The sequence below is a fragment of the Podarcis vaucheri genome (assembly GCF_965113315.1).
Source record: "Podarcis vaucheri genome assembly, chromosome: Z".
NCBI lineage: Eukaryota > Metazoa > Chordata > Lepidosauria > Squamata > Lacertidae > Podarcis > Podarcis vaucheri.
The window spans coordinates 43,493,882-43,521,231 of record NC_138758.1 but is presented as its reverse complement, the minus strand read 5'-3'; the positions used below and the strand labels follow the sequence as shown (position 1 = coordinate 43,521,231).

Genomic DNA, 27,350 nt, shown 5'->3' with positions numbered 1-27,350 from the left:
GTGGTTCTGCCAATCATTGGCTCTGGCACCACCTACTGTTGGTCTCCCTGCCTGCCATCCTACCAGTCCCAATGGGCACCAGCCACCACTGTGACTTACAGCTGTTCTCCAGGGACCCAAGCAGAGGCCTTTCTTCAGCTGGCTGAGGACAGGAATCGGATACCTTTCAGCATACAATGCATTTGTTTCTTGCTCAGGGGAGAAGGGAGCATGCAACAATATCAAAAGGGAAACTTGCACTGGAATAACTGCTACACATCCCCGGGCATGAGATGTTACCATACCTGGTCACCTTTGGGTCCCGGATCCCCTTTTATTCCCTTTGGTCCTTTGCTCCCCTGGAAGAGTAAAGGTTAAAATGAGAGGGTCGTTGAGAACAGGCAGTAGCATGACCTGGTCATCCTTTAGTGCAGGAATGGGGAGCCCTTTTCAACCCAAGGGCTCCAGCCCCTTGGGGTAAACCTTCCAGGCCCGTGGTGGAAGGGGCAAGAGTAAAAATGGGTGGAATAGCAAATGCAACTCTGTGACATTCCAGTCACAGAAAAGTCAGTAGCATCCAGGTGTGCATACACCTCTCTCCAGGCTTCATCCAGGCAAGCAAGCAAGAGGCATCACCAGGGTTCAAGAATGCATTACATCTGACAGACTGAAGCATCGTGAAGGGTGTTGGGCAGATCTCATGAGGAGATGGGTGTGAAATATAGGGAGAGGGCTGAGGGCCAGGCTGAGAGGCCCCATTCATGCCTCGGCAAATCCAACTTCTGAATTGCACTCTCTTCTTTGTTTATTCCAGGCATAGGCAAACTTGGCCCTCCAGATGTTTTGGGACTACAACCCCCATCATCCCTGACCACTGGTCCTGTTAGATGGGGACGATGGGAGTTGTAGTCCCAAAACATCTGGAGGGCCGAGTTTGCCTATACCTGGCGGGGCTGAATTTTCAACCAAGCCATTTCTTTGGGGTTAAGATGGAACTTTTCAAATACTGGCAAAATTTAGTGGGGGGCGGGGAGGACCACCAAATTGCATACTGATCCTGAAATGTAGGAAGTTGAATTGAAGATTGGAAAAATGGGGATCTGAGAAAAAATGAAACTGACAGATTCCTGTCTCCCTAACCCAGATGAATCAGAATGATATCATTGCTCCTTGGCTTCAATAAAATGCATATTTTAGGATAAAATTATGTGTGTATAAATGCATATTTTAGGGATAATGTATTCAAAAATTAATATCTTGTGATGGGTAGGGGAGTTGATAAAAGTTGATGCCGATTTTCATGTCTTTTGTTTTAAAAAAGAAGACTGAGGTGGAAACAGGACAGGATGGATTTAGCACTGAACACATGTGACACTGACATTAATCAGAAACAGAGTGCTCTGTCCATTGCTATTACTTTCATTTCACTGAACATTTATTTCAAGTGGGGAAAGCAAAGCCACTTACCTGGTCCCCAGGGGGTCCTTGAGGGCCCTGGCTCCCGGTCAACCCCTTAAATAGAGACAAAAGGTATTTTTTTTATTTAAAAAAGCCAAAGAAACTTTAAGACACATGGAATCTTGCCCTCACATTCCCTCCACCCCCTCCTTTCCACAATAAAACACATGAAAGCTATAAGACTGAGCTGGAAATTATCCAAGAAGTTTTAAATGATCTGAAATTTGGGGGATATCCCTCATCCTGTTACCATATATTGTGTTGGAAACTGTGTTCTCTGGGGGTGGCAGCCTCCATTACCCCTCCCCAAAGACACCTGAGAATGACCAATATTAGCTGTCGGCTGTGGAGAGAACAATCTTGCCTCCCTATGAATAGTTCAGCAGGACCACAAAAAATGCTGAAATGATTACCCTCAGGAACTTTGCCACCTGCTAATGCATTGATTCTCAAAAGGTGTGGTGTGCCATATTGTTGTGGCAGGAGAGGATGGCAATGTGGTGGGAAGATTCTAGTATAGTATAGTATAGTATAGTATAGTATAGTATAGTATAGTATAGTATAATTTTAATTTTTTATTTTTTATTTTTTGCAGAATATGGATAGGTATATTTTCAAAACCAAGCACTGCTAGGAGTTGCTTCTTTTTGCTATCCAATGTATTTCTTATCAATAAAAAACTGGTGTGGCGTGAGTAAATTATTATTCTGAAAGTGTGGCCCAGAGAAAGAAGTTTGAGAGCTACTGCTCTAATGGTACAGGAAAATTAATAGAATCTTAGAGTTAGAAGGGACCCCAAGGGTCATCTAGTCCAACCCCCTGCAGTACAGGAATCTCAGCTAAAGCATCCCTGACAGATGGCCATCCAACCTTTGCTTCAAAACCTCTAAGGAAGGAGAGTCTACAAACTCTCTTGGGAGTCTGTTCCACTGCTGAACAGTTTTACTGTCAGAATTTCCTCCCGAATGTTTACTTGGAATCTCCTTCCTTGCAACTTGAAGCCATTGGTTCTAGTCCTACCAACCAGAGCAGGAGAAAACAAGCATGTTCCCTCTTTCATGTGACAGCCCTTAAGATATTTAACTGGGGAAACATTTCGGCTCACCGCTAGAAATCAGCACATACAAAACAGGTAGATCATCACCATCTCTCCATCTGAGGGAAAACTGGTGGGGGGCGTGGCATGGGCATCGCCAGGATTTTTGCTAGGGGTGCAAGCTTTTGTTAGAGGGGGCAGAACCTCTGATTAGTATTGATTTGTATCAGCATCAAACTTTATTTTGGAATTTCAAGTTTGGTTATATATGGCTTCTGGGAGGTGAAGTGTCTTCTGATTTCACTGATTAAAAATTTCAGGGACCTGGCTAAATTTGCTTGGTGTTCTGTATCTTCCACGTGCTGTTTGATGGTTTTTTTTGGCTTGTTAATACCCCATGTTGAGTAGGATCTGTGGGGTGAGACCTAGAGTTGTTATTACAGTCATACCTCGGGTTGAATGTGCTTCAGGTTGAGCGCTTTCGGGTTGCGCTCCACCGCAACCCGGAAGTAATGGAGCGCGTCACTTCCGGGTTTCGCTGCTCGCACATGCGCAGACGCTCAAAATGACGTCACACGCATGCGCGGAAGTGGCAAAACGCGACCCACGCATGTGCAGATGCGCCATCGCATCTTACGTTCCATTAAGGATGCAACTGTACGTTTATCACTACACATTTCCACGTCATCTGGAAACAGTCCTTAATAGTTAAGGGAGCAAGGCCACTTGGGAGGAAGAATAGTCTCAGCCAGTAATTTAGTCTGGCGAACCATACTCTAGCCTCAATTCTTACGAATCCAGTTTCGAAACATATTGTAGCACTGGAGATGTGTTTGGGCACTTGTCCAGCTGATCTTAACAGTTTAGATTGTACCAGTTCTAATGGTGCACAATTGGAAAAGGGGCCTAACTGGGCACCATATACAAGCTGCACAATGGATTTGGCCTCAAACTGTTTGAGGGCTGCAAGTATATATTGTCCAGCTTTCGTCCAGCTTAGGTACCTAAGTATTACACTTCTCTGGACATTCCCTGCTACATAATCCCCAGTGCTACTTGAAGATGCTGGGGACTGAACCTGTGGCCTTATGCATGCAGAGCAGATGCTAAACCACTAAGCTGCTGAACCACTGAGCTCCAGGGGCCCCTTCCCTGCAGGAGGAAATGCCTGGAGGGGATGTGAAGATGAATCGCCAGAAGGCCAGGAAAATTGTTACCACATTCAAGCCACCAGTTTGTGCGAGTGAGATGGGGCAGCCTCATTTCTCAATGTCAAGCATCTGTCACCTTGGGGCTTTGATCAGCTGATAGACAAGAGAAGAAGAAGAAACAGAGGAAGAAAGGGTGCAGAAACAGGGAACATTCCTGAGGAACCTGATCTGAGTTAGAACATCATCAGACCCAAGCTGGAAGGAAGGGTGGGTGAGGAATAACACCCAAAATCTACACCTAATCAATCACACTTATGTCTCCTGATGGTGGTGCAAAACTCCTAAGGGAACTCATTTGTAGCCTGGGTAAAGGAGTCTAGCTGGAGGCAGAAAAAGGTTTTTTCCAAAGTATATGCTCATAGCATACACACTCACAGGCAGGGCCAGATTTAGGTTTGATGAGGCCCTAAGCTACTGAATGTAATGGGGCCCTTTATATGTCCAGCTTTCCTTTGTCAACAACAAATTGTTGCTGTTCTTTTGTGTTGAATATATGCTATATGGTAATTTATGGGCCTAATAGGTATCTAAACCCATTTGCACATAACAAAATATGTATTTTATCATAAAATACATATTTTATGTAGGCACCCTCTATATAAAAATGAGCAAACCAGTGATATTTTAGGGAGCAGGCTAGCAAGCAGGGCCCATTACTTACATCAAAGGAGCCTACACAACACAAAACACTGTTGCTGTATGTAGGTTTTATTTTATTTGTTTTTTAATCTTATATTTTGGAAATGTATATGCAGTGTTTTTTTCTTTAATTTTTTTTGGGGGGGCCCAAGCGAGTGGGGCCCTAAGCTATAGCTTGTTTAGCTTATACAGTCATACCTTGGGTTACAAACGCTTCAGGCTGCACGTTTTCGGGTTGCGCACCGCGCCGAACCTGGAAGTACCAGAATGGGTTACTTCCAGGTTTCAGCGCTCTTGCAGAAGCGCTAAATCATGCTTTGTGCATGCGCAGAAGCGCCGATTCGTAACCCGCGTGCACAGACGCGGCAATGCGGGTTGCAAATGCTGCAGGTTGCGAACGTGCCTCCCGCACAGATCACGTTCGCAACCTGAGCGTCCACTGTACATAAATCTGGCACTGCTCACAGGGACATAGGACACTATCAGACCACCAGCCCATCTGGCTCAGTATTGTCTGCATTGACTGCAGCAGCTCTCCAGGTTCTCAGACGTACCCAGGGATGGAGGGGATTGAACCTAGCATCCTCTGAAGGCAAAGCATGTTGTGAAAGATCCCTGATATCCCTGATGGAACACTGTGCTCAGCCACTTAACAGAAGTTACAGCCACAGCATACATGGCTTCCATATAATGCACATGGCTTCCACCAAAGAATCCTGGGAACTGTAGTTTGTTAAGGGTACAGGGAATTGTAGCTCTGTGACAGGGAAGCTGCAGCTTTCAGTATCCTTTCGCAGTGGCAGAGCTGCACTTCCTGGGCATCGCAGTCCAGGGGTAGAGGGGTAGGGAAGCTGCCGCCCACTCTCTTACTGCTATCTGCCCCTGGGTCAGGCCTGACGCAGAGGTGTAGCTGCTGTGGCCGGGTGCGAGGTGCACCACAGCCAAGGAGGGTGGGTGGCATCATTGCTAACCACTCTCCTGCTCTCCTCCCCCAGGTCAGCGCTGACCCAGAGGCAGAGACTGTGATGATGGGGGGTTGTCCGGCACGCTTCCGCTGCCACTCAGCTTGCCTGACGATAGCAGAGTACAAACACAGTGTGTGCTCTGTGTGCCAGCATGCAGAAAAGAGAGTCTGTATGCTGCTTCTTGGTCTGATTCTAAGAAGATTTATTTGTATAGCAGAAATAAATCAGAAACTCCGGAGACGGCATGTTGTCTCCCTTCGTTGGTTAAAACCGAAACCAGTCTCATATAGAACAAAGAACAGATCCCTGGATGGAGACCACCCCCAGTCTGCAGGACGCTCACTCTGAGCTGTTTAACCCTATTAGCTCTGGTTCTCCTCACAGAGACATGGGAAGGCACGAGCACAAAAGTGCACCCCGGACCCTGAACTCCCCTGGACCCACGCACCTTATGCCTCTGTCCTTTGAGAGACGGCATGTGCCTTTAAATGTTTGGTGCAGATGTGACCAGAAAATAGAGAGAGAAAACAAGAGTGAGAAGAAAGTCATTTTGCAACCACTATGCGTTTTCAGAGGAATTAATGGACATTACTAAGGCCATATTCAGGCCATGCATTTAAAGAGCTATGATACCACTTTAAACAGAGTGGTTTAACTATCAATCCCTCTTCACAGGGTGCTCACTCTCTGTATCCATTCTTAAAGGCATCAAAGCTTCTGAATGCCAGTTGCTAGAAATTGCAGGAAGGGAGAGTGCTCTGGGGCTTGTGGGTTGTCTCACTGGCACCAGGTCATTGGCCTGATCCAGCAAGCTTTTCTTATTTTCTTAATAAAGGAGTGGATTAAATAGGAAACATCAGAAAACTGCCTTATAATATTATTGTCTACACTTAGTGGCAGCGCCGGACAACCCCCCATCATCACAGTCTCTGCCCCTTGGTCAGCGCTCCAGGGTTTCAGATAAAAGTCTTTGGAGATGTCAAGGACTGAACCTGGAACTTTTTGCATATGCTCTATCGTTGAGCTCCAGTCCCTCATCCGTATCTACTTAGTGTAACTTTTGCTTTTTGCAAACGAATTTTGCATGCCTGTTATATTGTTTAAGAAACTTGTTTAACCCGAGGCAACCAGTTGCAGAGAAGGTGGGCAACAGAAATTATATACTGGGGGAATCAAATACTTTCTCAAATAGTTTTCAGTAAAAACAACAACATAAGAACCCCACATTGTTTGTCTCTCACTTATTTTGATTAGGTAGAATGAAAGGGAGTATTCCATTCTGCTTCAGCGACTGGCACAGAGCCCCAAACCTGCCTTTATGTACTAGAAGAACTAAAATCTTCGTTTCCAAGCATAGCTTCTTGCTGAAATCCTGTAATATTTTACAGGATTCTTTCTTTCTTTCTTTTGTTGCTCTATAATGGAAGAGGGCCCTTCCAGACCGGAATAACACAATAACACTGGGGAAGCATTATGAAACAACTAATAAAGCAGAATGTTGTGTTGACAGTCAAGTATAAATGCACTATTGCTGCATCAATGATATATTGTAGGATATACTCACAAACCACTCCTACCCAGTCTCACTGCATAAGCTTTGCAGAATTAAATCAGAATGAATGCTGAATAAACAGGTTATTCAGAAGACCCTGTGCCTTTGTCTACTTCTATGAACAAGAAACTAGGCCTTTAGTGTCATCAGCCCAATCTTGCAGGATACTCTGCCAACAGAGATTCAGCAAACACCTTCTGTTTCAACGTTTACAACACCTGCTGAAAACTTTTTATTTTACTGGGCCAATGCAGGCAACGGAGAATAGACCTTTCCCACAATAGTTAATTGATGTCAATTTTTAACCTTTGATATGGTTTTTATTCTAATGTTTTATGTGCTACTGTTGTAAACAGTTTTTGATATTTCCTTTTTATGAAAAAGCAGTACGTGAATAATTTTATAAGTAAGTAAAAGGAGAACAGCTAGCACGCTTGGAGTACACCATTCCCCTCCATGCAGATTTCAACACATACCCTTAGGCCATCTCGTCCATGCACCCCTCTTAGGCCAGAAAGACCACTTTCTCCCTGAAACATGACAAAGGAAGCATAATGTTAGGGATTACAAGCATGGAGAAAACAGGACACACAAACACAAGAAGCTATCTTACGATGTCAAACCACTGACCTAAATAGTTCAGTTTTGTCAACGCTGGAAGTTCCCCATGTCTTTTCCATGCCTACACAGAGATGCCAGGGATGGAACCCAAGACCTCCTGCATGCAAAGTCCTTTGCATCAGCTGCACATCTGTCTTATTTCTCATTCCTTTGGCACTGGAATTTAATTATTTATACCAGGAGTGGAGAATCTGTGGCCTTCCTGATGTTGCCCACCATCCCTGACTACTCACCATACTTGGCAGGAGCTGGTGGGAATTATAGTCCAACCGCATCTGGTTGGCTACAGGTTCCCTACTGCTGATACACACCTCTGGATACCAGTTTCTGGGAATCACGAGTGTGCTCTTGCATTTACACATGCCTTGCAGGCTTCTGGCAGGCATCTGGTAGGCCACTAGGAGATGTGGATACTGGACCAAATCTAGCTGAACTCTTATGTTTTTGGCTTTAAGAACACAACCATCCAAATTTGTTTTACACACTTCTTTGAATCCTTGAGGACTCAAGGATTGTAATTTACTCCCACAAAGTGTAGTGACTGTGACTGATGTGGACCATCTTTAAAAGAGAATTAGACAAATTCATGGATAACATGGCTATCAAAGGGCTACTAGTAATGCTAGCTATTGTGCTACCTCCATTGTCAGACATGATATGCCTCCCAAAACCAGTTGCTGGAAATCATGGGGATGACGACCTGCTGTCACTCTGTCTTGCAGGCCCTGTGGAAAGATGTCAAGTCCTGCAGGGCCCTAGTCTCTTGTGATAGAGCATTCACCAAATCGGGGCCAGTGCTGAAAAGGCCCTGGCCCTAGTTGAAACCAATCTAACTTCCTTGAGGCTCGGGACCTCCAAAGTGTTGTTATTTGTGGTCCTTAAGGTCCTCCACAGGGCATACCAGGAGAGGCGGTCCAGTAGGTATCTTATGGGACATCTGGTTCACCACAGTGAGAACAGAATGCTGTAATAGATGGGCTTTTCACCTGATGCAGCAGTGCCCTTTTTATGTGCTTATGTTCTTATAAATTTAGTAAAAATAATAAAGGAACAGAAGGAGAGTCAGGCCAATGGTGAATCCAGCCCAGCATCCTATTCTCACAGTAGCTTCAAGAGAAAGAAAAGTGGACAAAAAAGGTTCCCATAAGATCTTGGTTAGGCAGATGATACTGTGCTTCAGGGCAGTGGAGATGGACTATATTAACCATCAGTGGTTCTTCTTTTCTTTCCTCACTGATGATTTTTGTGAAGATGGAAAAAGGTGCCAATCAGTTTTTGGGAGAAAGAGCAACTCTTTGGTTGTTTAAAAGGCAAGAGGCGAAAGAAAAAGATATTGTGCTTACTGGGTGTCCTTTGGCTCCAGGGGGTCCTTCTCTCCCAAATTGACCCTAAAAGGAAAATGATTATTTTACCGTGACATGAGGATGAACAGATGGACAGTAAAAGTGCATCCTGCAAGCTGTTACAAAACAACATACTACCTGGCTAGAAGGATAAACACTGACCATACACTTTTCAGTTACAGATAGGTAGCCGTGTTGGTCTGCCATAGTCAAAATAAAAAAATTCCTTCCAGTAGCACCTTAAAGACCAACTAAGTTAGTTCTTGGTATGAGCTTTCGTGTGCATGCACACTTCTTCAGATACGCTGAAACAGAAGTTGCCAGATCCTTCTATATAGTGAGAAGGTGGAATAGACTGGAAAGAGAAGCTGCTGAATTGCAACTCATTACCAAACTTAAAACCATGGAGAGACCTGGTCTGAACAAAGACATTGGATTCTTATCTCATTATACATGACTAAGCCATTTCTCACCTTCTCACCCCTTGCCTTTTCCTGTAAGACCTATTACAGTCGTTAAGAGTCGTCAACAGGCTCATCTCAGCTATCTGCCAATCTCCCATTCCCACCACCCTTCTGAGTAATACCGCTCCCCACCTTCTCACTATATAGAAGGATCTGGCAACTTCTGTTTCAGTGTATCTGAAGAAGTGTGCATGCACACGAAAGCTCATACCAAGAACTAACTTAGTTGGTCTTTAAGGTGCTACTGGAAGGAATTTTTTTACATACACTTTTCAGTGAAGGTCTCACTGTGCTTTCTACACTTGAACATGTAGCTTATAATCACTAATCTTGTTTGCACATCTGTTTGGATATAAGGACTGTTTATATTAATATAGATGATTAAATTAGGATGGATGGATTATCCTCATTGTTAATGTGAGCTGATGCTGCTTTTAAATTTATATTATATTTGCAATAAGGGGGGGGGGGAGTTTGTTTCAAAGGATCACCAGGCAGCTTAGACATCTGGAGGATTTTGTCCCACGTCTATAAGGAAGGTATGGACCACTCACCTGTAATCCCCTGAGTCCTTTGGGCCCATGCCTCCCTTCCAAGCCTTGTGGGCCCTAAACAGAGTGAAAGGAAGTCCCAGATGTGGTACAAGACCAGATGAAGGGTATGCAAAAGAAAGAGAGAGAGAGGGAGAAATTGTTGTTTAGTTCCTCCATTCATGCACTTTTTTATTCTTTTCAAAAATGATTTGGAAGCAGTTCATTCATTTTCTTTATCCCTATTAATTTTAATTCCCCACAGATTTCAATGGGAAACCCACCCACTCTTCTGCTGCCTGTAACTTTGTGTTTTCTATCCCAATGATTTAGTTCATGATTAAGTATTTTCTTTCTGAAGAAACAGGGGGGGCAGGGTGTATTTTGCTTTTTCTGCCTCAGGAAACCAACATCCCTTGTGTATCTCAGCTCTGTTGCCATAGCAATTCCAGAAATGAGTACATACCTGAGGGCCTGGTGGGCCTGGCAGGCCTGAAGGCCCCATTTCTCCCTGAAGGAGACAAAAAATACATAAATAAACAACAACCTTCTGTCACACACAGTCACATTATAATACATAGATACATATACTTTTAGGTTGAGTAACCTTCTCTTGGTGGGAGTGGTGTATTCATCCTTTAAAAAAAATCTAAACCTTTTAAACTAGGGATGGGGATCCTGTGCACCCTCCCCTATTGTTGGTGGACTACCAAGTCATCCTGGCCATTAGCCATGCTGACTGGGACTACTGGGAGTTGGGAGTCCAACCACAACTGAAGGGGCCACACTTTCTGCACCCCACCCCTCTTCTTACATGGAAATATTTCACAGCCCATTCCCTTTTTCAGAGGACAGCACCAGTTGTGTTGATGTTTTTCAACATTTGCAGAGTGCTGGTTGCTACTTTAGAACCCAAGCACTGGTAAGCAGAGCTGAAACTATGTTCTGGTTCCATTGCTTTTAACAAAGAAATCTAGTTGTGGATATTCAACACGTACAGAGAGACAGAGAGAGGGAGGGAGGGAGGGAGAGGAGTTATGAATGTTTTTGCAATGTGCCAAAGGGCAGACGAAAGTAGGCAACTTAGGTTGCAGATCAGGAGTGGAGAACCTTAATGGTTTATTAACACTTGTCAAAATGTGGAATTTTTAATTGGACACAGTAATGCTTCTGAATACCAGCTTCTGGAAGGCACAGGAGGGGAGAATGCTATTGTGCTCAGGTCCTGTTTACAAGTCTACCACTGAGGAATATGGTTGTGGACTATGAGAACAGGATGCTGGACTAGATGACCTATTGACCTGGTCCAGCATGTTGTTCTTCTGTTAATCTTACATCCACTTACCCCCGCTCTCCTCCCTCCTGACTGCTGTTCAAATAATTTCTCTGAGGATGGAATTTTGCATTTTCACCCCTCAATTTTCCCAGAACACTTACCTGGGAGCCATTAACTCCTTGAACTCCAGTCAGTCCTGGTTGCCCCAGCTCACCCTATAAACACCAACACAGATAAGGTGACTGAATTTGTTGTTGTGCAATAAAAAAATATTTATTGACAGGTGCTATTTGACTGCAAATATCTCCTGAAGCAAAATCTGAGGCAAATTTGGAGGACTCTGCTAAAGGGAAACTTTGTGGGGAGCACTTTTTTTTTTTAAACATGTATGAAATGAAACAAAACAAAAAGCATTAACATACAGCTATGAGGAGCATTATTGTCATGTTCTGAAACAATGCTGGACCCCATGATGAAAGTAATGAAAGGCCTAAGGCAAGGCTGGGCAAAGGTTAGTGGACTGGAGATAGCTCTGAGTGAGCAATTTGCTCCAACAAAGTTTGGAGGAAATGGAACCTTTTATGCCTCTGTCTCCATACTTCCTACCTGCTGCCTTGAGGGACATCTTTTGGAGAAGAAAAGCCTAAGGAGTAAATCCTATTCAAATCCAGAGTGCAGTCCCTAAGTGTCAGGGACTGGGCAGAGAAGAAATGGTGGAAACTGTTGATATTTTCACCCCCTCTCATTGCGAGAATCTCCTGATATGATATTTTCAGAAAGGAGGGGGCGGAAATTGCTCTTCACTTCTTCCACTCCTGCCTGACTCTGTGTTATCTATGTAGTGATCAGATGGCTGAGTGAGAGCTGTAACACTCATGCAAGCCAGTAGTTTTAGTTGCAGCAGCTATTAGAAATAAAAGAAGTTATGCTTCACAGCTTTCTTCTGTGTTGTTTATACTCTGCTGAGTCTGGTGCTTACAATGCACAGTTGTGAGTCCAGTCACTGAGACCTGTTTTCCAGGAGTGGAAGATCTTTGGAAGTTCTCCAGATGCCTAGCCCAGTTGGGGCAGTACCAGTTACTGAGCCCAGTCGCTGACATCGGTTGAAAGGCATACTAACAGAAACTGCCTCCCCATCCTGACCCTTCCAGGGAGGAGGAAGAGGAAGACAGTGTAGCTTTACAAGAGGGGTTTGAGGGAGGTAGCAGCTCAGAGGCAGATGAGGAGAAAAGCTGGGAAATCCTGGGAGAGCCGGAACAACACCCAGCTGACACATTGTCATTAGAAAGCATTCCAGACCCTCCATCTCTCAGAACCCAGTGAGCCTTAAAAGTAGGAGAGCAAAGAGCTCAAAGACAGAAACATTTCCTTGTCTTCATACTTTCCTGGGCAACCAGCTGGGAGTTGCTGACAGCATCCTGACACTAAGATGGTTGGATGGCACCTTGTACGCCTCCTACAGCCAAGATGGTGCCAAATGTATTGCTCTGCTTTCCATTGGACCACATCAATGAGACCAAGACAGGGTCTTGTCATCTGGGCAGCCCAGGACCTCCATACATACTGCCCAGGCTTGCCACTTTGGTGCTACGGAAGGCAGCAGTTATGAGTTACCGGTCTCTGCAGCCACAGCATGCACTGTGATTCTCCAGCAGTTTGACTTCACTCCTGGAGGCACACTCCATTGTTTCTTGTGACAGAATGATGTCAGCAACTCCATACTCCCTTCTCCAAGCTCCACCCCCTTGAGAGAACTTCAGAGCCTTCAAGGGTCTGGCTTAAACAGAGACACTCCTCCTGCATTCTACTGATTCTCAAAAGTGCTAGATTGGTGATGAGCAGTGGGAACTTTCCTCATAATGGATCTTCTCTGTCCTCTTGATCATATAGGTCATCCTTTTATGGACCTTTCCCAATTCTACAGTATCCTTTTTGAAGTGAGGTGAATAGAACCATACACAGTGTAGTCCCACCATAGATTTGTATAAAGGCATAATAACAGCAGTTTTATTTTCAATTCCTTTCCTAATGATCTCTAGCATGAGATTTGCTTATTTTACAGCTGCCCAAAGCTCTTAAGTTCTTCCCACACTTGCCCCCTATAAAGTGATGGCCAAGGAAAGTCCTAATGGACGATCTGAACTACAGACTGATTACAGTGGTACCTCTAGATGTGAACGGGATCCGTTCCAGAGCCCTGTTTGCATCTAGAAGCAAATGTAACCCATGTCCATGTGTCTGCGCATGGGTGGGGCACGTTTTGGAACTTCTGCACATGCGGGTGACGTCATTTTGAGCATCTCCGCATGCACAAGCAGCGAAACCCGGAAGTAACGCACTCTACTTCTAGGTTGCCGCGGAGCACAACTCGAACGCGCTCATCCCAAAGCACATTCAACCCAAGGTATGACTGTACTATCATAACTTCTCCCAAAGAATCCTGGAAACTGCTAGACAATATTTGTATCATTCACAAAATTACAGTTCCGAGAATTCCTCAAGGAGAGTAATTTATTATCCAACCAGTACTTCAATCTGCATTGTAGATATTCTTTGAGTCTGGAAATTGGGCTAGATAATTTTTTCAACCCTCCTCATGACTCAACAGTCCAATCATTTTAATCACAAGAAACTTAAACTCATGGCAAACAAGGCTATTATGAGTACAAACGACATGTGGCAATCCTAAAGTCATGAGATTAACAAAGGAAGCTCTAACACTAATTGAACTGGAGAAGAAAGAGGAAGGACGTAGAACCTGAGAGAAAAACAACTACAGTCATACCTCAGGTTGAAGTACCATTGGGATGAATATTTGCAGGTTGCACTCCGCGGAGACCCAGATGTAATGGAGCGTGTTACTTCCGGGTTTCGCTGCTCGCGCATGCGCAGACGCTCAAAATGACATCACGTGCATGCACAGAAGCGACGAAACATGACCCGCGCACGTGCAGATGCGCAGTCGCGTCTTACGTTTGCTACAGGATGTGAATGGGGCTCCGGAACGGATCCCGTTCGTTCCAGAGGTACCACTGTAACAAGTAATTAGTCAAGAAGGAATCAGTGAGGGAGGAAATCTTGTTGTTCTATCTAACTCCCCCACTTGTTTGGGTAACTTATTAAAAGCATCGTTGCTTTATTTTGACATTTTACAGGCTAATGAAAAACACTGGGGCTGGGGGCAGGATGAGCACAAGAGGGATTTTACAAGTGACTAAAGAAAACGTGAAATTATTACCACAGGCCCTGCAGGTCCTGAACAGCCCATGGAGCCGGCATCTCCCTACAACAGGATAAAATGTTTAAATTAGACACTACCTTCCTGAACAACAGCTTCCCTCTGAGCTTTGACTTCCTCAGTCTTATGAAGAAAGCTGCCTTATACAGAGTCAAAACATTGGTCCATCTAGCTGAGTATCGTCTACACTGACTGGCAGAGGCTCTCTAGAATTCCAAGCAGGGAATATTTCCCAGCCCTACCTGGAGGTGCCAGGGATTGAGCCTGGGACCTTCTGTGTGCAATGCAGATGTTCTGCTACTGGGTTACAGCCTTCCCTCTGTAGCTTGAGCCAGCACAACCAATAGTGGGAGTTATAGTCCAGCAACATCTGGAGGGTCACAGCATTCTGTAGAGGGTGGACCCTTAGCCTGATATTTTTATAGTTAGCAAAAGCAAAACACATCATGCAGAATAAGAGTGACTATGCCTATACACATGAATCAATTTTTGCTAGTGCATAGTTTTGATTCCTTTAATATAGATCCTCTCTGATACATTATAAATTAAGTTGCATTTTGATACAGGTTGATACATTTTTATGTTTTGTATATGTTTTGTTTCTCTCATGAGTTAAAAAAATATGAATGCACATTGTTTAGAGATATTTATTTACTCATTATCTTACTTAAAATGTGGAATGGTGATGATTAGTAGTTACTGGATTGTGAATAGGAAGTTTGTATTGTTTGCTTATGTTGCCTTTTGCTGGGATTCAAAAACTAGCTAGAGATTTCTGTTGAATTATGAAGGGATACAAAGATAAAATTAATTATAATATATCATATATCATATGTCATATGTCATATGTCATATATATGATATATGATATATGATATATGATATATGATATATGATATATGATATATGATATATGATATATGATATATAATATAATATGATATAATATAATATAATATAATATAATATAATATAATATAATATAATATAATATAATATAATATAATATAATATAATATGTTTAAACACAGCTCTTATCCCTATTAAGTATCTTGGCAGAGAGGCAGGTTAGAAAGCTTGAAAACAAATTAAAAACAAAAGAAACCCAAACATTATCAAGGCATTGCAAGAGCAAACTCAGTCAGGGCTGCAGACTGCTGCAAAATTAAGCAATGTTCTTGCCAATGGAAAACCACTAACACTAAGGCCTGTACAACAGAAAGCCATGGTTGTGTAGTGGTTAGAGCACTGGTCTAGGACCTGGGAAAGCATGGTTCTAATCCCCCCCTCAGTCATAAAGCTCAATGGGTGACTTTGGGCCAGCCCCAAACTCTTAGTCTAACGTACCTCACAGGGTTGTTGTGAGAATAAAATAGAGAGGGGGAAAGCATGGATATCACCTTGAGTTCCTTGAAGGCAAAGTGGGATATAAATTAAATCAAATAAAAAAATTAACCAGGCAAATGAGCGACAGTGATATCAGTACATATTGCTTAGAATTGCTTAGAATTAAAAGGGGCTGCAAAAAAAAGTATCATGCCTAGAACAGAGGACTGAAGGAGCAGAGCAGGAACCACTCACCTTTGGCCCAGGGAGACCCTGAAAACCATGAAGACCTTTGGGGCCCATCAAACCCTGTAAGACAAACCTCTATAATGTCATGTAATAATATTTGGAGGTGATGTTAATTATTGATGATAATGACACTGAAGCGAACCTTTTTGAACCCGAGAGTCGCACTATCATTTGGACAAAAGCCCAGATCACTATCAGATTCAGGGATCTTGACAAAATGCATTTGCTTTGCTAAAGATTTAGGGAACCATGAGAAGTTGTTCATCTCTGCTGTGAAGATAGATTAAATAGCCAAAGTGATATAGACAAATTGCTTACCTGGAGCCCAACAGGTCCAGAAGGTCCGGATTCTCCTTTGACCCCCTGAAAAATGACATAAAATGAAAAATGACATATAATGAAGGATACAAACAACTCTCAGCACCCTTAACAAACTACAATTTCCAGTATTCCCTTTTGGGGGAGCCATGACTGTTTCATGTGTTATGATGCTGCAATAATACAGACATGGGGCAGGGGCATGTTTCAATGGAATGATAACTACCTCTCCTTAAAATCTGAACCAGTGAAGGCAGTGAAGATCCTGTGTGAGTGTCGGGAGGTGGTTGGAGGATGGATGGTGGCTAACAGAGTGAGGCTGAATCCTGATAAGATAGAAGCATTGTTTTAGGAGGACAGAGGGTGGGCAGACTGGGAGACATCATTGCAGCTGTCCATGGAGGCACAGGTCAATTCTGTGCCCAGGGCAGCTGGGCTCCACTTAGCTCCACCTGGTATGCCAACTGAGACCCTACCTGCCTGCAGACCGTCTTGCCAGAGTGGTGCATGCTCTAGTTATCTCCTGCTTGGACAACTGCAATGCGCTCTACGTGGGGCTACCTTTAAAGGTGACCCGGAAACTACAACTAATCCAGAATGCGGCAGCTAGACTGGTGACTGGGAGTGGCAGCTGGGATCATATGTCAGTTTGCATTTCTTGGTACAGAGAGTATTGATCTGATGTGTAGAGATCTTTCATATTCTAATTAATTGAAGAGGGTTCTGGAAGCTTCTCTGTGCGAAAGAAACAAGCAGAAGGTTCATGATGTTTGGGTTATTCCTTCAGAGAAGCCGAGTACAGCTGGCTTAAACTGGTCCTCCTCTGAGGGTCTGCTGCTGGTTTTCTTACTGTTACAGGGAACCAGGCAGAGGGCCTTCTTGTTAGTGGCACCCTCCTTGTGGAACACCCCCCCACCAGATGTCAAGGAAAGAAACAACTATCTCACTTTTAGAAGACATCTGATGGCAGCCCTGTATCAGGAAGTTTTTAATGTTTTGGTGTTCTGATATATGCTGTGAGCCTCCCAGAGTGGCTGGGGAAACCCAGCCAGATGAGCAGGGTATAAATAATAAAGTTGTTGTTGTTGTTGTTGTTGTTGTTGTTGTTGTTGTTGTTGTGGTATAAATAATAAATTATTATTATTATTATTATTATTATTATTATTATTATTATTATTATTATTATTATTATTATTGTTCCACAGTTCTTCTGAAGGCTGCTAACCTGCTCTTCAATTTTATCTTAATGAGGAGGTGAAGATTGTGGAAATATATATGCACAGTTTATAAAAGAGGGCAGGGAATTTTTTAATGTTTGAGGTCTTACTGTGCTTTTAATATTTTGTTGGGAGTTGCCCAGAGTGGCTGGGGCAACCTGGTCAGATGTGTGGTATACAGATAATAAAATGATGGTGATGGTGATGGTGATTACAATATATGTCTTACAATATATAAACAAACACATAAATGGGTGGAAAACAAACAAACAAAATCTAAAATCCAAATGTATTTTGAAGTGGCAGGATTAAAGATCCCACCCACTCAAGGTCACAGATAAGAGTCGAAGGCCTGCCGAAAAGGAAATGCTTTTGCCTGGTACCTGTGTAAGCTGCTCTGAGATTTTTTTATTTTTTTATTTTGTGAACACCAGTATTAAAATATATTTTTTAAAATCAATCAAATATGTGTTTATTGTGGGTGGGGTCTCAACTGCTACACTCACCTTTGCCCCCTTTTCTCCTTTTTTGCCAGGAGGGCCAGGATCTCCCAGAAAACCCTGAAAGAGGCACATACAGCTGATTTTATTGTCCTGACCAACTTCAAAGGCTCCATAGTGACACATATACAAAAACAATAAAATTATTCAGGCACCCTCCATTATCTCTCTGGATACTGGATGCCGGAGTTCATTCAAACACATGGGATGCACATTGCTTGGATCCTCAACAGTTAGGCCTGATCTACACATGCAGAAGGATGAGACAGTGGGGATTAAAAGTGGCTATATGACTTCAGCCTTCTTGTAATATTGGGATTGCATCCTGTGGTTCCCAGCAGCTGATATTCAGAAGTATTACTGCCTCTCACCATCAAGGAAGAGCATAGTCTTCATGACTAGTAGTCATTTATAGCCTTATCCTCCAGAAATTTGTCCAACCCTCTTTTAAAGCCATCCAAGATGGTGGCCATCACTGCCTCCTGGGGAGATGAGTTCCATGGTTTAACTATGCACTGTGTGGAGGACTTTCTTTTGTCTGCCCTGAATGCTCCAACGTTCAGTCTCATTGGATGTTCATGAATTCTAGCGTTATGAGAGAGGGACAAAAGCTCTTCTCTGTCCACTTTCTCCATGTCATACATAATTCTGTAAACTTATCATGTCACATCTTACACACCTTTTCTGTAAACAAAAAAAGTCCCAAATGCTGCTGCAACCTTTCCTCATAGGGGAGTTACTGTGGGATGTAAGAATCAGGTGCAGTCAAACACAACATTGCTGAGTAGACATGAAGGTTGTCTCAGTCCTCCAGCCAGAACTTCCTGCTTTCCAGGACTGAGACAAAACTTCCTATGTGTAACTTGAGATGGGTGTGGCCTCTCAAGAAGTAGAAAGAACCACAGGCTGGCTACCATCTTGTCTCTCTTGTCTCTATCGATGCCATCTTAACAACAGCACTACTAAGATGTACCCTTGGCTCCAGGCCAAGAGAAGAAAAGGGGGGCTTTCTCCCATAAGGAGATAGCCACCACATTTAAACTATGTTCGAACCTTTTAAGTCTGCCTTCTGGGAACCTTTGTGTGAACAAATGATTACTTGTGAGTAAACGTTTTATACTTTACAGAAGACTGCGTAGCATCTTATTTTAGGAGGGATTAAATGGGAGAAATACCATTTTTACATGAGGAAATATTTACAGAGACTAACGAGTCTGAGCAAGCTATCTGCTGTGCATGTGTTTTAAAAAGGGGGGAATGTTAACTCTGCTGATTTTGTTGAACTTGTAAAGACAATTTGGGATAGGATATCTTAGACAATATATACCCCCTGCATCCCTAAACATTCCCACAATTACTTCACCCCCTTGGTTGTTTTCCAGCTCTACAATATCCTTTTGGAAATGAGGTGGACAGAACTGCACACAGAGAGTATTCTTCCTGACACAGTGCAAAGTTAAAACTATGGAATTTGTGCCTAAAATAGGTAGTGTTGGTCACCAACTTGGATGGCTTCAGATTAGACATACATAGACATGGAGGACAAGGCTTTGGTGGTTCTGTTTTCCCTCTAGCGTTTGAGGCAGTCTGCCTTTGAATTCCAAATTATTGGAAGAGAGCTGTTGCAGTCTGGTCCTGCTAGCAGGCTTCCCACTGATGCACTGGTCAGCCACTGTGAGAACAGAGTACATGGGCCTTTGGCCTGACCCAGCAGGACTCTTCTTAAGTTCTTAGACTACAGGTGAGTAGGGTTGGGAAACGTTCTTGAATGCTCCCCTACACAAATTACCAATCTATGAGCCAGCTGCCCTGACTGCTCTGAGCATCATCTGGATGCCATGTCTGCTGCTTGGATGACTTGCACTTGGCATGGTTCATAACTGCCTGCCACTGGTGAACCTGGTCTCCACAAGTGTTTGCAGCACTGTGTTGAAAAATATGACTCTTATTTAGATCACAAGATGGCTGTTGCACATGGTTAATAAGCTAATCAGCAACATAGCTGTCAATCAACTTACAGATTTGAAAATAAGGGACCAGCAGCCTCAAAAATAAGGGATCAGGAGCCAAAATAAGGGATTTCCCAAGCACAGGCATGTTCAACTTCTGAGCCCCTCTGAGCCAAAGGTAGAAAGCCCAGCCAGCAGCCAACGAAGCCTCAAGCCTCAAGGAAAACCACTGTCACCTCTCTGCTGGGAAGCGCTGAGCAAAGGCGAGTCCCCAGGCAACGCAGCCGATTTGATCAGAACAAGGCATGCAAGCTCCACCCCCAGTCATTCTTAGACTTCTTATTTGGAGAGCAACGCAGCCAAACAACACAATTGGAGCCTCCCATCTCCCTGGCTGACAGGGAGGGAGGAAGAGGAGCTGCTTCCTTTGAAACCCAGGAAATTTAAGGGACATCATCAATAAGGGACAGCTGCGGGACATGGTGCTGGGATAAGGGACTGTCCTGCCAAATAAGGGATGCTTGACAGCTATGATCAGGAGAACAGGAGAGGGAAACAAGTAGTCCCTACCCCCCACCCCCCAGATGCTTGCAGAAACAACAAACTGGAGCTCAGTACATTAGGAATGCTCCAATGATGAAATCTCAGCTTAATGAACTGAAATAGTGACCAGCTTCAGTTCTCCACTAGCAGCCTCTCCAGTCCTCCCTTTGCATGAACCAGGAAGCTGTAGCAAAATGTAGCTTCCTGTTACATTTGTGGGACAGGAGCTCCCCTGTCCTCCTGGGCTACACCCTGTCCAGTGCTCTGCTTTGTGATTTGTTCTGTGATGGAAGAATGCTTCAGGGGAGGCTTGTTCTTTATCAACTACAAGGCAGTCAGAACTACCACTGCTATCAACTGTAATTTTAAGAACCTGTAGTTGAGCTTGCTTTTCCCCTCCTCCCTCCCATTCCCTTTTTTATTGTGTGTCATGCCTTTTTGGATTTGTGAGCCCAAGGTGAGTCCATCACCATCCATGTCTCTTGGTCTTACATGCACAGACCCTCTTAGTGTCCCTATTTCCCAGGGACACCCCTGATTTAGAGAATCCATCCTGGTTTCTGATTTGATCCCAGAATGTCCTGCTTTTCCTTAGGATGTCCCTATTTTCATCAGAGAAATGTTGGAGGGTATGCACACATTGTGAGGCAAAACTTTGGGCCTCCCTCTTAAGAGCCCTCCCTCACAAATACCCCTGGTCACAAGCTCCCAGAATTTGTAAGCAGCTAAGTAGAACTGCTGTTAGCTGCTAACTCTGGGAGGCAGCTCTCCATCTTGTGGAGGTGGAGTGGTTCTGGGGTTACTGGCTTTACCAAACCCTTTCTTGTTGTTGTTGTTTTTGTTGTTTAGTCATTTAGTCGTGTCCGACTCTTCGTGACCCCATGGACCAGAGCACACCAGGAACTCCTGTCTTCCACTGCCTCCCGCAGTTTGGTCAAACTCATGCTGGTAGCTTTGAGAACACTGTCCAACCATCTCGTCCTCTGTTGTCCCCTTCTCCTTGTGCCCTCCATCTTTCCCAACATCAGGGTCTTTTCCAGGGAGTCTTCTCTTCTCATGAGGTGGCCAAAGTATTGGAGTCTCAGCTTCAGGATCTGTCCTTCCAGTCAGCACTCAAGGCTGATTTCCTTCAGAATGGATAGGTTTGATCTTCTTGCAGTCCATGGGACTCTCAAGAGTCTCCTCCAGCACCATAATTCAAAAGCACCAATTCTTTGGCGATCAGCCTTCTTTATGGTCCAGCTCTCACTTCCATACATCACTACTGGGAAAACCATAGCTTTAACTATACAGACCTTTGTTGGCAAGGTGATGTCTCTGTTTTTTAAGATGCTGTCTAGGTTTGTCATTGCTTTTCTCCCAAGAAGCAGGCGTCTTTTAATTTCATGGCTGCTGTCACCATCTGCAGTGATCATGGAGCCCAAGAAAGTAAAATCTCTCACTGCCTCCATTTCTTCCCCTTCTATTTGCCAGGAGGTGGTGGGCCCAGTGGCCATGATCTTTGTTTTTTTGATGTTGAGCTTCAAACCATATTTTGCGCTCTCCTCTTTCACCCTCATTAAAAGGTTCCTTAATTCCTCCTCACTTTCTGCCATCAATGTTGTATCATCTACATATCTGAGGTTGTTGATATTTTTTCCAGCAATCTTAATTACGGCTAGGGAACCCTTTCTTGTACCACAGTTTAAATCATGATTAGGTTGCCCAGATGCAGCTGATGGGACTGGCAGCTCCTGAACAAATTAATAGCAAGTGACTTTGGTAGTAAAACAAGAAATATTATTGGGTTCTTCCAACAAGCCTGTAGTTCCAACTCACCTCATCTCCTCTGTCTCCAGCAGGCCCCCAGTCTCCCCTAAATCCTTGTGGACCCTGCAGGGAAAGGGGAAAGGCAGAGACATAACTAAGCACAGAAAGTTGGGGAACTAGGCTTGGTTCCAGGAGGTACAATTGACAGGGCTGGCTCTTGTTTCTTTTTGCTGGGTGCCTGAGCATGATGATCTCAGTACACCCATCTCCTTCTTGCTGCTGCTACTTGCTCATTTAACCTCTTCTTCTGGGTAAAGTGCACACAGCAGGAGAGTCCAAGACAAGAGATGGATGTAATGTCAAATTTCCACACTGATCATTACATGCACACTGGAGAGAGAAGGTAAATAAGCTGTGGTTACAAGCCAGGAACGTAGAGGCTCTGAGAATCATCAGTAGCTCTAGTGCAAGGTGGTAGATCTTGCTCCCAGATAACACCAAACTCCGATAGCAGCCCTGGCTGCTGAAAAATGATCCACTTGCAGATTTTATGTTAGGATGTTAGCGCCAGGGTAAACAAGGTACTAACTTATCTCCAACCTTCCTTTCAGTGGCAGCACTAAGCAAAGCCCTTTTTTAGTGCGGGGGTGGGGAAAGTTCCCAGTGCTTTATTAAATCTAGGCTCCTACCTTTTCACCTTGGATGCCAGGTTGTCCAGACTTTTGATCTGTGCCAGGAAGTCCATCTGAACCAGGAAACCCAGCATGACCTGGAAGGCCTGGTGGCCCTGGTTCACCCTTGAGAAAGAGGCAGCTTATCATTAAAACCATAATGAAGGACGATATGCATGAAGTCCTACTTTGCATCCCCTAGTTCAGGAGTTGCCAAAGTGCCACCTGTGGAACCTTTGGCTGTCTTCCCCCAATGCCCCACAAAGCCTCTGAGTTACTCTATTCACTGCACCCTTGACCATGCAGTGTGGAGGGTAGTTAGCTTTTTCTCTCCATTGAAAAGAGAAAGAAATTGGGAAAATTGCATTCTTCCCCACTTCCTCTTTAAGCTCTATGTGCTTTTTTGAGACTCAGGTTAACTCTACTGGATACGATTTTCCTTGAAAAAGCAGCGTTCATGTGTGTGGTTGTGCATGCATCTTCACTGTTTCTCTGTGGGGACCGATCCAGGGAAAGCAGGAGAGTAAGTGACAAGAGGTGGTGGTGCCCTGCACTATACTAGGAGATGGGAAACAGTGTGGGTCTTACCGGGTATCCAATCCATCCTTTTACACCCGACTCCCCTGGATGTCCAGGAGGACCCTGCAGATAAAAGCTCAACATAAATACAGTCATCGCAAAGGTAGAACCCTCTCCCCTCACCCACCGCCCCCCAAAACAAGGGTCACAATTCTGCATTGGGGGAAGAATATATCCCAAAGATATTGGATATTCCAACTGGTGTCAAGATCCTCTTCTTCAGGGGATAAGGTTGGGTAAGGAGGGGAACTGCAGAGATGATCAGCCCCAGACACACTTCTGCAAGAGGAGTCTCCAGTGCTAGTGCCTCTCTGACCTGACAACAGGGCCATCTTACCCATAGGCACTACAGGTGCGGGGCACCTGGGCGCTGGGCTCTCAGGGGCACCAGGCTAAGAGTCCAGGGCTATTTGGGAAGAGCCGACAGCCATTGCCGAGTGGAACAGAGCCCGTCGGAGTGCCGCAGCTCTTCTGCCGCAGGTGAGCGAGGCACTGAGGCAGCTGGCCAGCTCCGCCTTCTTGCGTGCCTGGGATTGACGGGCCGTCAAGAGGCCCGCCCAGTGCACGCTGCTCAGACGAGGTGCCAAGCTTCGCTCAGTCACTGCTGCCACTGCCTCGGGCTCAACTGTTGTTGTGCTGGGCTCTGCTTGCCCACTCTCCTCCCAGGTGCCCGGTCCCAGCCTTGTTCTGCTGCTGCCGCTGCCTCGGGCTCCTTTATTGGTGATGAGGTGGCCGGCCAGGCTAGCTCTGCCTTGTGCACCTCGCCAGCCCACCCTTAAAAAAGGCTAACAATTCTGGGCAACCTGGGGGGGCGGGGCGGGCGCATCTTTGCACCCCAGTGCCACAAATGCTTAAGACGGCCCTGCCTGACAATGTTGCACTGCTGACCTTTAAGTCAGAGGACTACATCAGGGAAGCCCCAGAGAGTCCCTGCTCCGCCAGAGCAAATGACTTATGGAGCAGGACTGGGCTTTTTTATTTGAAGATACATTTTCCAACGAAGGAGGAGCTAGCAGTTAGGATGCATTTGCTGCTCCCATGCAGGGCTAAGTCTCAGGCTGATTTCTGCTGAAGCAATATCTGTCCTGGCTCCCACATATAGACTCAGTAGATCCTTGGCTCAATTGTTATTAAGGTTTTATTCTAGAATTCACTGCTTCGGTTCTGAATATATTTGGTATATGCTGTTACATTTAGTTTTAAATAATTCCTTTTCTTTGGGGGATGGGGGGTTACATTGTTTTTGCCAGTGAATTTTTATGCACACTTTCCCCTACACATTGTTTACACACATTGTTTGGTTGGAGAAATGCAAATTTCTAAGTGTCGTTGCATTTCAGATCACATATAGTTTTGAAATGTGTGAATTTAATATGAACCAAACATAATTTCTCTCCCACTGCTACTTACAGGCAATCCTGGCTTTCCTGTGTGACCGGGTAGTCCAGGAGGTCCGGGCTGGCTCTAGATGATGGTATTCAATAAATAAAAAGGAACACAGTTACCCACCAAACTGCTGAGAATGAACCTGGTGAAACTTGGGGCCCCTTCACACACACTACAATCAGACATTTATTTTCTCTCTTCTCTTCCTCCCCCGCCTGCCACAACTCCACTTCAGGCAAACGCGTGAACAAAAAACACACAAAATCCCAAGTAAGCATGTTATGGTCTGGGGGCAGATGCTTCAGGGCATTTCCCTGTGGGTCAGGTAGGTAAAGGTAAAGGGATCCCTGACCATTAAGTCCAGTCATGGCCGACTCTGGGGTTGTGTCGCTCATCTCACTTTATTGGCCGAGGGAGCCGGCGTACAGCTTCCGGGTCATGTGGCCAGCATGACTAAGCCACTTCTGGCGAACCAGAGCTGCATACGGAAATGCCATTTACCTTCCCACCAGAGTGGTACCTATTGATCTACTTGCACTTTGAGGTGCTTTCAAACTGCTAGGTTGGTTGTGACACCCAATTCCACATGCCACCTGGTGGCAAGAAGAGGGAGTTACAGGCCAGCTTACTAGTATCCTATTGACCAGGGGTCAGCAAACTTTTTCTGCAGGGGGCCGGTCCACAGTCCCTCAGACCCTGTGGGGGGCCAGACTATATTGTTTTTTTGGGGGAATCCCCCCATTGACTCTCCCCTCCCTTCTCCACAACACCGGATGAGCCCCGGTGGCTGCTTACCTGTGCCTTGCGAGCGGCAGGGGCTGGTGGCAGCGGCAGCAGAGGGACGATGAGCAGTGTGAAAAGGCTGGCTTGGGAGAGGGGCTGCTTACAATGGCCCTCCTCTAGGCAGGGTGGGGAGAAGCCAGGAGGAAGGAGGAAGGAGGTACTGCTGCAGTGTGTGTTTGTGGGGGGGACAGCCTGAACAATCAGAATCCCCACGCTGATCCACATGGCGATTCCTGAACCATCCACAGGCTGGATCCAGAAGGTAATTGGGCTGGAACTGGCCCCTGGGCTTTAGTTTGCCAACACATGCTATTGACACTGCAAATCAGGTAATGGCAGAGAGCCAGTCCAGTGCTATGGCCTGAGAATCATAGCATTGTAGAGTTGGAACCTGGAAGGGGCCTTGAGGATCACCTAATCCAATGCCCTGCAATGCAGGAATACGCAGCTGTCCCTTATGGGGATCGAACTTGTGACCTTAGTGTTATCAGCACCATGCTTTGAAGCTCCAAGATCTGCTGGGTTCCTAGCAGCTCATTGATGAGGGAGGTCATCTTTGTAGCTCCAAACTGGCTTTAAGTAAGAAGGTAGGCAGGTAGGGGGCTAGACTGAGAGCAAACTGAGCTTGGTGGAGCATCACCCCATCTGACCTAACAGCAGCAGCTGACACTTCTTGAACAGTTTGGGACCATGTTATCTGAAGGACTACCTGTACATGGATGAGTCAGTCCAAACTTTAAGATCTGCACTGGAGGTTCCAGTCTCTGGTCCAGTGAGTGGGACCAGTGACATTGCGGTGGTTACCAGGGACAATATCTTGTCTATGTTGGCGTCACACCTTTGAAACTCCCTTCCTAAGGAAATACAATGGTCTGTCATTGGTGATCTCCAAGGGGAGCTTAAAGCCATTTTTGTTCTGTTCTGTGAGCTGTATAACCTCAGAGTAGACTCTGAAACAAATGCACCTAAGTAATGTCCATCAAATTCAGTTGGTCTCCTCCGAGAAGAACTAAGATTGGATACAGCCCAGTGTCTGCTGATTTTTAATTTGCTTTGTAGATATCTGCTGCTGCTGCTGCTAAAATATTAGAGGGGTTAGTGGGGTATTGTGTCTTCACACTGTGTATCTTAAATCTTTGCAAACTGCCTTATGAGGGCAGCATGCCTTGAAAGGTGAGCTAGAACCCTTTATAACAACCACCGGGGGGGGGAATACTTACTGGCCAGCCCGCACGAAGAAGCTGATAAAATGAGGTTTGCTTTTAAAAAAAAGAAATGAAGGGAGGGTGAGGAAAAACAACAACAGAAACACACTGCTAATTTTGTTTTCCAAGAAAAATAAGCTAATAAGATTTTTACAAGGTTAACATCCTCTGGAACTTTTAAACCAGAAAAGACAAATTTCTTTTGAAAGGGAAAGCAGCAAAAATGTTTGCTATTTTACTGAATTTCTGAGATCAGAGAAATCGGAAACTTGATATTGCACATCATTCTAAAAAGGGGAAGAGGGAAGTGGTTGAGGGGAGAATTGAGGGAAACTGAGCTCAGAAATCTCTTCTAGGAAAATAACCAAAGATCTTTCAACATATGGAAATATTTCTAATAAAAAAAACGCACAGAGCCGCTCTTGGACAGTTGACAGATGGGCAAACTCAGCTCAGGATCAAGAAGCAGCAGACCCCTTTGGCTCCTTTAAAGTTTATCCCAAATTGATTAATGTGAACAGAAACAGCAAAAAATAAAATTAAAAAACCCTGACAATCTGTCA

General features: G+C 44.7%; 2 protein-coding genes across 5 annotated transcripts in view; one reads left to right on the top strand and one right to left on the bottom strand.

Moving 5' to 3' along the window:
* The window catches only part of SLC31A2 (solute carrier family 31 member 2), a 287,433-nt gene that overhangs the window by 187,449 nt on the left and 72,634 nt on the right, over positions 1 to 27,350 (top strand). The window lies entirely within an intron of this gene.
* Positions 1 to 27,350, bottom strand: part of LOC309524294 (uncharacterized protein) — a 152,651-nt gene that overhangs the window by 59,455 nt on the left and 65,846 nt on the right. For all 3 annotated transcript variants that reach the window (XM_082208765.1, XM_082208767.1, XM_082208766.1), the window contains exons 10-25: positions 26,803 to 26,841; positions 24,824 to 24,877; positions 23,423 to 23,476; positions 22,853 to 22,960; positions 22,233 to 22,286; positions 17,929 to 17,982; positions 16,206 to 16,250; positions 15,894 to 15,947; positions 14,313 to 14,357; positions 11,236 to 11,289; positions 10,265 to 10,309; positions 9,823 to 9,876; positions 8,805 to 8,849; positions 7,317 to 7,370; positions 1,447 to 1,491; positions 285 to 338 (exon numbers count right to left, since the gene is read on the bottom strand). In XM_082208765.1, coding sequence (XP_082064891.1) covers positions 285 to 338; positions 1,447 to 1,491; positions 7,317 to 7,370; positions 8,805 to 8,849; positions 9,823 to 9,876; positions 10,265 to 10,309; positions 11,236 to 11,289; positions 14,313 to 14,357; positions 15,894 to 15,947; positions 16,206 to 16,250; positions 17,929 to 17,982; positions 22,233 to 22,286; positions 22,853 to 22,960; positions 23,423 to 23,476; positions 24,824 to 24,877; positions 26,803 to 26,841 — 858 coding nt within the window. The remainder of the gene's footprint in view (positions 1 to 284; positions 339 to 1,446; positions 1,492 to 7,316; positions 7,371 to 8,804; positions 8,850 to 9,822; positions 9,877 to 10,264; positions 10,310 to 11,235; positions 11,290 to 14,312; positions 14,358 to 15,893; positions 15,948 to 16,205; positions 16,251 to 17,928; positions 17,983 to 22,232; positions 22,287 to 22,852; positions 22,961 to 23,422; positions 23,477 to 24,823; positions 24,878 to 26,802; positions 26,842 to 27,350) is intronic.